Consider the following 12,154-nt stretch of genomic DNA (forward strand, 5'->3'; position numbering starts at 1 on the left):
TACTTGTGGTACCTTAACATTTCTACAGCTTATATTTATCCTTTCTTTTAGCAGGAGGACCCACTGAGACTGATGTCTCTTCCTCAGGGGTGCTCTGTAACTACGTAATTCAAACAAAATAAACACAGTTACACATACATTCAAAAACACAGTCATACTTGCACACCCATACCTTTTTTACATTTGAAAACAGTTGCAGGTTCTTTATTTCCCCCTCATCATTCTTCATCCTGCAGCATCAAAACCAGCTTCCATGAATGAACTCTCTGCACTGCATCCAGCCTGACTAATGTATATATATATGTGTGTGTGTGTGTGGGTAGAGTGGTTGTAAATAGCAGTGCTGTTAGGCTGCCCGTCAGTGAAAAACACCACTGAGACCAATAAAGGTTTATTTACAACATTATGCAAACAGAGGAAATGGAAGTCCTACAATGAGTCCAACTTTTAGGAACAACCGAAAACGATAACTGCATCAGATTGAGAGTTAAATTAAAGATCCATATATTAATATAAATAGTTCAGTCTTTATTCTTTACGCAGAAGCATCCTGGCTCCCGTCACTCATACTCTACCTTCAGGATCATCCGGTTGTTCTCGTCAACGTTCTCGCTCCAGCGTTCTTGATCCAGATCCACATACTGTCCGTTCTAGTCCCGGGCATCATTGTACTCCTCCTGCTCCCATGAAGACCGTGTTGATGGGAGGCAGCGAAGACACCAGGTCCTGCACCTCTGAAGACGACGGCCCACGCTGCTGGGAGAGCAATGCATCCTGGGAGTTGAAGGGAGAGGAGACTCCGAACATGCAGGGAGCCGATCCTGATGAGGGAAGGGAATGATCTGGAGATGAATCAACAGGTTTCTTTTTACATGTGTAATACAGTATAAACATGCAGCAACAGATTCTTTTGACCACTAGGGGGCACTACACACAAGCTTTCAACACAACATTTACATATTATCAACTCTTGCTCATATAGGTCTGCAACGTGTCCCTTTTCATGATTAGTAAACATCAAAATAAGGTCATAACAACAAATAGTTAGCTCTTACATACTGCCAGGTCAAGGCAGGATATTTACACCCCTGTTACATTTTGTATAACGCACAGAGGCAGCTCCTTTCTGATCCTTCCTCAGAGGTTGTTACAGAGGTGTAATGATAGGGAGACAGTGGCAATGTGTAGTGTTTGAGCTGGCACTTCAACAACGCCATGAACGCCATGTGAAGTCACACACTGGAACTCCAACATTTGTCAATTTGGGATGACATAAGTAAGCACAAAGGCGTAGTGATGGAGGAACTTTGGTCTGGTGCTCTTCCAGAATTGCAACGGAAAGTGTCTTTCCAATTTTCTTGTAACTCCTGTATTGCACGCTGACTATAAAGATCTTCATCTTTGCACTGAGATCATCTAATTAAAAAAAAAAGTCTTTGTTTAAAGAGATATTTCAGTGTTTTTTAAGTGAAGGTGTATGAGTTTAATGTCACTAGTAATTGTACTAGCCACAATCAAAGGCGTAGAATTGTGTATGACCCGTATGGACGTGTCCCTACCAATCTCAAACGATGGCTGAAATGTCCCCACCAATTAGAGGCTATTTCAACAAACAAAGGGTAAGTCACCAGAGGAAAATAGTCCCCCCTTATAGGCAACCGCTAATGAATGCAAAACATAGTTTCTGTTGCAGCCAGATACACAGGCGGACGCTGGGAGGATGTATTTCTTCTTTCAGAATGTCCCCACCAATGTCAACATCAAACCTACGCCCAATGGATGCCGGTCAGATCGGCCCCTTTAATGAGAAACTAGAGAGAAACAGCACGCAAGCTCAGCTACAGTTTCTGCAGATGGGGCCGATTCTGCCATGTAATTAACTAATTGGGAAAGACTCTGACTCACGCACTCATCTTGGTTTAGGTGGATGCTCTACAGTGGATTTTTTCAGCACTTTGCTTTGCCACCAGAAAGCCTGTTTGGTTTGGACTATTTTCAGACATGCTCTTCCACCTTCCTCTTCCTGCAGGAATCTGTAGCCTAGCTTGCGTGCTGTTTCTACCTGCAGTTTCTAATTAAAGGGGCCAAGCTGACCGGCATCCGTTGTGGCTACTACAATTACTAGTGACATAAAACTCGTACAACTCCACTTCAAAAATACTGAAACATCCCTTTAAGAGTTGAATTTGTGTGTGTTTTGTTGGGCTCACCTGCTCCAGTCTCAGCTGTTGTGAAATACGCTCCTGTTGTTTTTCTCCCGGGTTCATCCAGGATGTTGAGCGGATCGTGAACTTCAGAGTAGGCTGGAGGGAACTGGCGCAGGTTGCCTACAGTGCTGATGACGGACACGTGCTGGTCCACCAGTGATGTCATCCGCTGGCTGTCCTGGTAACTGCCATTACCATAGTAGCCTGCAATGAGGAAAGTTTGGTGCCATGTTTTTGGCTTGCTTTGCGTCATGAAGGTAACTGCACATGCTTGATTTTGCACTCCATGTCTTACTGGAGGATACCACTAGAGGGCGCACCAGGGAGCTAAAGCAGCATGCAACTACCAAATTTGCAGGATGTAAACAAGAGACCTGACAGAACTCACAGAGGTTACTTTAGAGTTAATGTTCTGTAAGTCCACCCACACCAGAACCATAAACTGATTCATCCTTACCTCCATGTCCTGCTGTAGAGTACGTCTGCCCCTGACACCCACCGCCTGCTGGATTCAGCCCTGCCCCCACAAAGCCAAATCCCTCTGCAGACTCCAGAATCTGAGCTGCGGTCTGAGAGTCCAGTCCCTGTTCAGCCTGAGCTGGATCCGAGCCTGAGTTGTAGGCTGACGTGGTTCTGACTGCAGAGTTATAAGGCGTGATGGAGCAGGTGGAGCTGTTGGACATGTGGGGGTGGCTGTAGAAAACGTCTTTATTCAGGTGCTGGTCGTTGAAGGAGGGGTACCGGGAGAGATGGTAGGTCAGAGGCGAGGCCTGAGACTGAGCTGAAGCGAGACACTGACTCTGAGGCCTGAAACACAGAGAGCAGACAAACTATCAGACTCAATGATGACAACAGAAGTCTATCTTTGCCCCACATTTGTATCACATCATTCGAACAGTGGCCAGACTGAACTTTATAAAGGATGTAGACTCTAGGATAGAATTTGAAATCTGTCTTCTGACCTACAAAGCTCTTAATGGACAGACCACTTTGTATCTTAAAGAGCTCATGGTAGCCTATTACCCCTCTAGAACACTACCCTCCCAACATGCAGGCCTACTCGTCGCACCCAAAGTCTCTAAAAGTAGTATGGGAGGTAGAGCCTTCAGTTATCAGGCCCCTCTCCTTTGGAATCATCTATCAGTCAGGGTCCAGGAGGCAGACACCCTCTCTACTTTAAAGAGTCGGCTTCAAACTTTCCTTTTTGATAAAGCTTATAGTTAGAGCTGGATCAGGCTTGGACCAGGTCTTAGTTATGCTGCTGTAGGCTTAGACTACCAGGGGAACTGACACACTGGGATCCTGTCTCACCCCTCCATCACTTACTCTAACTCTCCCTGTCCCATTAAAGTTACTAACCATAGACCTTTCTGGAGTCCCTGAGCTCCCTTGTCTCGTAGGTTCCTGCTGCTGTGGACTCTCTCTCTTCATCTCCCTCTATCCCTCTCTCCAACATGGTCTCAGAAGATGTGTGTCTAACATGAGTCTGGTCCTGCTGGAGGTCTCTGCCTGTTAAAGGAAGTTTGTCCTTGCCACTGTAACTTGCTAAATGCTGCAAAGTGCTCTGCTCATGGTGGATTAAGATGAGATCAGAGTGAGTCCTGTCTGTAAGATGGAACTGGATCTGATCCGGTCTTGATGTTGGGTCTTTGTTAATAATAGAACATACGGTCCTGCTCTGTTTGGAAAGAGTCTTCAGATAACATTTGTTGTGATTTGGCGCTTTATAAATACCGATTGATTGATTGAGATACACAGCACAACATGAAGCTGACCTGAGAGCGTTCTGGTAGTTTGAGGCCGAGGAGCCGCTGACAGGAGAGAAATAACTGGAGCTGGTCTGAGGTAAGCAGTGATACAGGGTCTCTGGGTATGAAGAGCAGGGGCTGGGCTGGGTCATGGCACTTAGAGAGGACATGCAGGAGGAAGAAGAGGAGGAGCAGGTGGAGGAAGAAGAAGCTGATGTCAGAGGTCTCCCTGTCATGGGCCCCTGGTTGATGACGGAGCCTCGGTGCACTAACGCTGCCGGGGAGATGGGGGGCGTCATGAGGGGGCCGCTGACCTGAGAGAAGTCCATCTGAACACCTAAACATGGAAGAAACAATGAAATCCATGAATCATGTTCTCTGAGAGGAATAATTAGTCATCAGTCAAGTTATTTGAGCTCCTTGTTGATGCATCAGGAGAGTTCTTACCTGAAAGAGTGAACCCTGCAGGCTCTGTGCTCTGATAGATGCCTGTGCTTGTTTCCAGACTCTGCTGCTGCTGATTGGTGGACAGAGAAATGTAGGCGTGTTCTCCTGGAGACTCATTCTTCACGGATTGGTCGATGGCAGCGCTGGCCTTGTTACGATTGGCTAGGAAGCAGGAGCTGGGCGAGGCTGTGAACGCTGCTTTACTCGCATCTGAGGGTGACAAAGTTTCATGATGTCATCATTAACACACCTGGGACTACTTCAACAACATTTAAACACTTATTTTAAAATATTAAGTGATGTGACGTGCAATCAAAATATATTTTTTACGCATTTTTTTTGATAGAGAAAAATTCTATCAAATTTGGCACTTAAAAATTAATTCACGTTTTATTTATTTACTATTGAATTAATCTATTTAAAAAATTCAAAAATCTAATTAAACATTGCCCTTACACAAAGAATATGACCAATGTATTGCACAGACAGCAATAAATCATCAAAATAGATTAAAAATAAAAATATTAAATAAATATAAAAATAAAAAACAGCTTGTTTTATTGTCTTAGTTTTACCTTGATGTCCTTAATAATTTAAAAACATGTCTGCTATTTATTAGCATCTCAACTATTAAAGGAAAAACACATTTTTAATATTGTTCCTTTTTGTTTTTATGGCATTTTATGTATTAAAATGTATCTTATTTCACTTTAGGCTGTTTTTAAATACAGTTTTCTTGTTATTTTAAGCCTTATGTAACTCCCTTTGAAACTCTATGCTTTGAAAACAAAAACAATTAAAACTGCTTATTTTCAATTAGCTAATTTTTAAAATATGATGCAAAATACAAATAAATATTGTAATGTTCTGAAATTGGGGTAGGAAACAATTTCCTGACCTTTTCTTTTACTCTTTTTATCTAGAATTTACTCTCACTTGTGCATCCTTGTTGGCATAACATAACATTATAACTTACTTTAGATTTAAAAGTGCTACATTCATTAGACTTAATACCTGTAATGCTAATCCTACAGAGGTTTTTTGGTATAGCAATATAACCCATGACCCAGAAGATGACAAGCAGTAAAGATAAAGGATGGATGGATGAATTGATTTGGTCTTTTCCTGACTCTCTCCCTCATACTGAAGAAAAACCCTGAATTAGTTTGTGTCAGGTGGCTTCAGTGTCTGATACCTGCGTTTTTCATGTATTTATCCAGCAGGTTCTGCAGGTCCTGCTCTTTGTCGTTGTTGAACTGAGTCTCCAGAGCCAGCAGGATGTACTCGTCCAGCAGCATCCTGATCAGGTGGAAGGACCCTGCCGATGTCAAAATGAAAACAAGAGAGAGAAAAGGTGTTTATTTGTCTTCTTGACTCCAGGTGAGCTCACTGTTTTATCTCCTCCTCCCTGACCTTTAGGCTCAAGCTGCTCTTTGTTTGGCCCCTCAAACCTTCTGTGTGTGTTTGAGCTTCATTCAGAGTTCAGAGAAGGAGCCACCAAATGGTTTGTGTTTATTCACGTACACACACTCTGTGTGTGCGTGAGTGTTTGAACAGAGAGCACGCGACCAGCCAGATAAGACTTTGTTTAATCAAGGTGAGTCCGGCCTTTTTAATTTATGACGCTATTGTAGCAATCTGCTCCCAGCTGGTGTGTATCAGCCCTATGTGTGTGTGTGTGTGTGTTGATGTGTGTTCTACGTATCATGTGGGCTTAGTAATGAAAAAAGAAGGAGCACAGAATCAATAAGCTGAGTCACACTATGATCAATTCAAACTGAAAGGACTAAAGGGGCCTTGAGTCGCTGCTTACAGATGTCCAATCCTATAAGACATCAACCATAAATATTGTCTCTCCTGATATAGATCCCTTTTTTCATTTAAGAACATCAATACAACAAACTTATATCTAAAGTTGGCCAAAACAGTAGGACCTCAACGACATACTTTGTCCACAGGGGGCGCCAAAATCAACACAAGCTGGTGCTTTGAATTAAACATCTTCTGTTTGAAATATTAAGGGGCTGTTTGATGGAAAACGGTAAACTATTGTTGCATTTTGGCCGGAAATTGAGTTTTGGACGACTGAAAACACAAACTTTTGAAAAATACAACCTAATAAAGTAAGTTTGAAGCATATCTAGGGTATTTAAAATAATCCTACCCAATTAAAAAACAGACCCAATAGACTCAAAAACATTCCTCTTTTACCTGCTTACTCTCCCTTAAATGGATGCAAAGTCATTTTTCAACCTTAGTTTTTATTTCTGTAACTACAAACTTTTAATTTAATTTTAAAAAACTGAGTTTTAATGAAATTTTGTAACTAAATTTACTTTCTTTCTTTCTTTCTTTCTTTCTTGATCTTAGCTTTTAAAACATTTTTTGTTTTCATGCTTATGTTTGTTTAATGTCATATTTTAAATTGGATATTTTCCAACAAGGTATGGCGTTATGGAATGAACCTGATATTGGATCTACAATTAAATGTTGGGCATATGGGCATCCTGCAGGGGTGTCAAGAGGTCTGAGCCAGCTCTGGGCTGCGACTTGACACACGAAAGATTCAATGTGTGAGTCTTAATCCTTGGGTAAAAGTTCTGAGATGAATCGAATTATTAAAGGTTCATTTCAGTTAAGACAAGATCAGTTGTGATTCTGTGTCCGGTGGGACAGTAAGACTCTGCAAGATACGGACTTCAGAGCAGCGAAGGGGGCCTGATTATTTATAATAATCCCTCCTAATTTAAATAAATAACAAGACCCAACACTATTTAATATGTACGTTAAGTTACATAAGAAAGAGAGAGAGAGAGAGAGAGAGAGAGAGAGGGAGAGGGAGAGAGAGAGGGAGAGGGAGAGAGAGAGAGGGAGAGAGGGAGAGATAGAGAGAGGGAGAGAGAGAGGGAGAGAGAGGGAGAGAGAGAGAGAGGGAGAGAGAGAGAGAGAGGGAGAGAGAGAGGGAGAGAGAGAGGGAGAGGGAGAGGGAGAGTGAGAGGAGAGGAAGAGGAAGAGGAAGAGGGAGAGTGAGAGGATGAGGAAGAGGGAGAGGAAGAGGGAGAGGGAGAGGGAGAGGGAGAGGAGAGGAGAGGAGAGAGAGAGAGAGGAGGGAGAGAGGGAGAGAGAGAGGGAGAGAGAGAGAGAGGGGAGAGAGAGAGAGGAGATCAAACATAACTGTTTTTTGTTTTTAACTCTGTAATTGCTGAATTGCTCTTTGTATGAATGGTCCTTTTCAATGAACTTGCCTTGCCTTGCCTATCTTTTGGTTTTATAAATAACAGTGATCAAAAAACTTGACTCTATACGTCACAAATTTGTGTTTTCTCAATGGTTCTTACCAAAACTGGAGGCGTTGTTGAGTGTGAGGTTGTGCATCACTCTGGCTCCAAAGAAACTCCACCTGAGGAGGAAATCCTGAGCCCGCTTCTTCACCGACCGGCCGCTCTGCTTACCGGGCTGATCAGAGGAAAACAAGGGACAAAAACACTGTAACTTGCTAAATGCTGCAAAGTGCTCTGCTCATGGTGGATTAAGATGAGATCAGACTGAGTCCTGTCTGTAAGATGTGACTGGATCTGATCCCGTCTTGATGTTGGGTCTTTGTTGTCTTTGAGTTTGCAGATAACGTTTGTTGTGATTTGGCGCTCTATAGATAAAGATTAGATGAACAGCTGTTACCTTGATGACTTTCTGCTCCACTACAGAGTCCAACCACTCGATGAAGGACTCCACTGTGGCGTTCTTCCTCAGCAGCTCCTTCAGCTCCTGAAAGATGCTGATGGAGTCGTCTGGAAGTTAAAAATCGTACTACGTTATTTTCTCTCTAAAGTTTGATGATGAATATAAATCTGTAAATGTAACATCCTCAGTATCTGACTCACACTCAGAGTACATATCTGGGTCTTGGTCTCCTGAGGTGTTAATACTGAGCAGAGGCTGTGAGCTGATGCTGCTGAGATCCACATTATCGATATCTGACACCATGCTGGTCACCACGGCCTGGTCGAACAGCGCTGGGCGGGCTATCTGGAAAACAAAAGAGGAGATAATGTCATGACATGAGAGTATAAGGCAGTTAAGTAGTACACTTTCTTATTCTCTGAATGTTGTACCTGTGCCAGGTGTAAGAAGGACGTCTGTCTCTTCAGGGAGGACACAAAGTGCCGTGCAATGGGGAGTTTCTTGGCTGCAAGGCATTCTGGGAGGTTTTCCAGGGAGGAGGCCAGCCAGTGCTCCCAGTGTTTGGCAAAGTTGCGAATATCTGCCAACAGACTGATGAACACCACTTAAACAATCCATCCAACTCTCAAATCACTCATCACAGTCTCAGCAGATGTGTGTCTAACATGAGTCTGGTCCTGCTGGAGGTTTCTGCCTGTTAAAGGAAGTTTGTCCTTGCCACTGTAACTTGCTAAATGCTGCAAAGTGCTCTGCTCATGGTGGATTAAGATGAGATCAGACTGAGTCCTGTCTGTAAGATGGGACTGGATCTTATCCTGTCTTGATGTTGGGTCTTTGTTAATAATAGAACATAGAGTACGGTCTAGACCTGCTCTGTTTGGAAAGAGTCTTCAGATAACACTTGTTGGGATTTGGTGCTTTATAAATAAAGATTGATTGGTTTTTTAAACAATTTTTATATATTCTGTGTTTTAACTTATTTACCTCACTGTGCAGCACTTTGGTTAACTTTGTGTTTTTAAATGTGCAATGAAAAAAATGGGATTGGATCTATTAAATAAAACATTTAAGGTCAGTAAGTATTTGTTTGCCTCGTGTCTTTGTCCATTCTGAGGACATCTTTTGGTAACATTCATTACAAGTCTTAAGTCTCTAACTCATCACTGCTCCCTGTATGTTCGAGTTGGCTGGTCTGCATTGTCTACCCGTTGACTAAATCACAGCATGTCCTTATTTATAAGGACCTGCTTCCCTCTCATTTATGTGATTTCATTCATTTAAAAAATACTGGAATCTACAGTCTCCAATCTGTGACCAATTCGGTCCACAGAGTGCATCTTAAAATGGGACAAAAGAGTTTTAGATACTCAGCTCCTACAGCCTGGAATCTACTGCAGGAGAGCCTGGGTTTGAGTGAGCTTGTCTCTTTAAATGTTTTTAAAAGCAGATTGAAGGCATATGAGGAAGATGCATCATCTTGTAGATGCTTGATTGATGACTCTCTGTTATGTGATCCATGAGATGTTGCCATGTTTAAGAGTTGTGTGTTGTTGTCTGTAACTTTGTTGGAACGTGCTGCTGCTGATCTCAGCCAGGTCACTCTTGTTACAGAGATTCTTAATCTCAGTGAGGTTTTCCTGGTTAAATACAATTTACATAAATAAATAAAACATTAAAGGCTGAACGTCTTTTTCCACCCAGAGATGGACTCCAGATTTCTGTTGATCAGAAAAATCCCTTCTATAGAATTCATCTTGTTTCTGGAATCAGGAAGTGCTTCATGTGGTTTCATGAGAAAGGTTTCTGTTTCATGAGCATTAAAATAATTTGGCTTTAATGAATGAGGTGAAGTTGAACAAACCTTTCAGGCATCTCCTGCATGGTAGCCGGGATCAGAACATCTGTTAAAACCTGAAAAATTAGAAACATGTCAGGAAAACAAGAAGAGGATTTCAAGCGTCTCTCTCATCTTAATAGACCCATGACAAAAATATAGTTTGTATATTTGATTTGTGTAACATCTCATTGTGAAAGTGCTCCATGAGAAAGCTGTCTTTAAGGTAGTATTCATCAGTAAAAGATCAAGCTATCCAGTAAAAACTAAAATGTGCCATAAAGTTGTTTTTAAGTTCACTTCTACAATAAATGTGTGTTTCATGTTCACCTTGTAGAGAATGGAGTCACAGACGCAGAAGATGTCGACTATCACAGGGTTCTCCAGCAGAGGCAGCAGGTGGTCGGGCATCCCCTGCCAAAAATGGAGGAGAAAATTCTGGATCTGAAAGAAAAGAAGAGTTTTGATTGTTTGAGGAGTTTTTTTCTGGTTTCACTCTTTTCTCTGATTAAAGAAGAGTTCTTCACCTCCTCAAAGTTGACACTGATGGCGTTGTCCAGGATGCACTGACAGTGTGTTTTATACATCATGATCAGTGTGTCCACCTGAGAACAGACCATTAAGAAAAACTGTCAGGGTAGTGTTGCAGAAAAACAGGATATTCTAAATATAGTTTTATTCCTCATCCACCTTTTCTCTGGAGGTGTTTCCCTCCAGTAGGAGATGCTGAGCGTTGGGGAAGTCTGGCAGCAGAGTCCCGGTTTTAGAACTCAGGGAGTATTTCCTGGTGAAGCCTCCCTGAAAAACACAAAACATATGTATTAAAAAATAATTCTTAACTTTGACTTTTATTTACACTTTATAGATTGTGTTAAAGAGTGATTCAACACCCTCTGAATATCTTGAAACATCTCATATTTCTGTGAATAACTTTTCTTCCTTTATGTGATTTCCATCCATTTAAAGAGTAATTTAATAAAAGATGAAAAACACAGGAGTTGCATGTATTTCAGTACACCAATACAATACAATATAGTTCTAAAAAGGAGGGTTTTTAGGCAGGATTTGTAATGGGAAAGAGAGTTTGAGTTCTGGATGCATGTTAAGGAGTTCCAGAGACAGGGGGCTGCACAGCTGAATGCTCCAGAGCAGATGGAGGTCAAGCGAGCATGGGGTACAGTGAGGAGCATGGAGGAGGAAGATCTGAGAGTGCTGGTAGTGTAAAAAAATAGAAGTCTTGCGTATCTGATTCTGAGGGCTCCAACCTGCTGGATCAGAGAAAGAGCTGGAACGCAACATAGTGGATCCAGTGGAAGTTAACACATTGACTAGAATAGAAACCTATCAGATCCGGTGTCGTGACAGATCGGAGACAGGCCGGACATGGATCTGGTAGAATTTGGCCGTCAGAGGTCAACACAGTTCATTCATTAGTTCAAGTTTGCAGCAAATATAGTTAAATATCATGTAAAGGTACTTTCAAAGTAAAGGTCACAACTTTCACTCACCTCGTTTTTTAACTTGCTCCCTGAAAACCTGTGAAAAAACACAATTATAAATATTACAGCATCTAGAAATTTAAACTATGAAAACACTCACATGACAGTAAGGAAGTGGATAAAGAGGATGTAATGTTCTGTTACCTGGTCAGACCTTTTCCAGAGTACACAGAGTGATAGTAAGCGCTGCTCTCTTTGATGCCAATTCCATAATAATGATATCTGTGTGAAGTCAAGATCAAACATCAAAAATCAAATATCAAATTAGAGCAGGATTAGTATTCAACAGAACAGAAGTGATGTTTTGAGTTTACTTAGAATGTCCTCTGGTGCCGAGTCTTCTTGTTGTGAGGAGAGGAAACTTCTGTCGTATAGTCTGATGGGATAGAAGGTGAAAGTTTGATCAATATGAGCTCTGTTGGAAGTTCTTCTACACATTTACTCACCTGGTGTCTAAGTGTGATAGTTTCCAAAGACAGAAGAATTTCTCAAATGTCTGAAATCAGGACTCTTGGTGCCGACTTATGACACTCACCTTTCCAAACGTAGCAGCACAGGCGGGCTCTAGTTTCTCCTTCCTGCAGAAGTCCAGATAGTGAGCGTAGAGGATACACCGAGGCAGACACACTCCTTCACACACTATGTAATTCTCCTCCAGCCTGGTGAGACACATCAGTTATAAAACACAGAACAGGAAATGTTTATTTAATTCAGTGTTCAAGTCCAACTAGATGAGTA

General features: G+C 41.9%; 1 protein-coding gene across 2 annotated transcripts in view; it reads right to left on the bottom strand.

Annotated features, from left to right (window-relative positions):
- Positions 1-375: 375 nt before the first annotated feature.
- rfx6 (regulatory factor X, 6) overlaps positions 376-12,154 on the bottom strand; it is a 30,706-nt gene continuing 18,927 nt past the window's right edge. For both annotated transcript variants that reach the window (XM_034699714.1, XM_034699712.1), the window contains exons 3-20: positions 11,952-12,075; positions 11,731-11,792; positions 11,561-11,638; positions 11,426-11,453; positions 10,608-10,715; positions 10,445-10,522; positions 10,248-10,361; positions 9,945-9,994; positions 8,515-8,674; positions 8,284-8,428; positions 8,081-8,190; positions 7,741-7,858; positions 5,598-5,720; positions 4,403-4,612; positions 3,983-4,292; positions 2,665-3,014; positions 2,211-2,411; positions 376-842 (exon numbers count right to left, since the gene is read on the bottom strand). In XM_034699714.1, coding sequence (XP_034555605.1) covers positions 664-842; positions 2,211-2,411; positions 2,665-3,014; positions 3,983-4,292; positions 4,403-4,612; positions 5,598-5,720; positions 7,741-7,858; positions 8,081-8,190; positions 8,284-8,428; positions 8,515-8,674; positions 9,945-9,994; positions 10,248-10,361; positions 10,445-10,522; positions 10,608-10,715; positions 11,426-11,453; positions 11,561-11,638; positions 11,731-11,792; positions 11,952-12,075 — 2,548 coding nt within the window. In that variant the 3' untranslated portion in view covers positions 376-663. The remainder of the gene's footprint in view (positions 843-2,210; positions 2,412-2,664; positions 3,015-3,982; positions 4,293-4,402; positions 4,613-5,597; positions 5,721-7,740; positions 7,859-8,080; positions 8,191-8,283; positions 8,429-8,514; positions 8,675-9,944; positions 9,995-10,247; positions 10,362-10,444; positions 10,523-10,607; positions 10,716-11,425; positions 11,454-11,560; positions 11,639-11,730; positions 11,793-11,951; positions 12,076-12,154) is intronic.

The sequence above is a fragment of the Notolabrus celidotus genome, chromosome 13, assembly GCF_009762535.1.
Source record: "Notolabrus celidotus isolate fNotCel1 chromosome 13, fNotCel1.pri, whole genome shotgun sequence".
Classification (NCBI taxonomy): domain Eukaryota; kingdom Metazoa; phylum Chordata; class Actinopteri; order Labriformes; family Labridae; genus Notolabrus; species Notolabrus celidotus.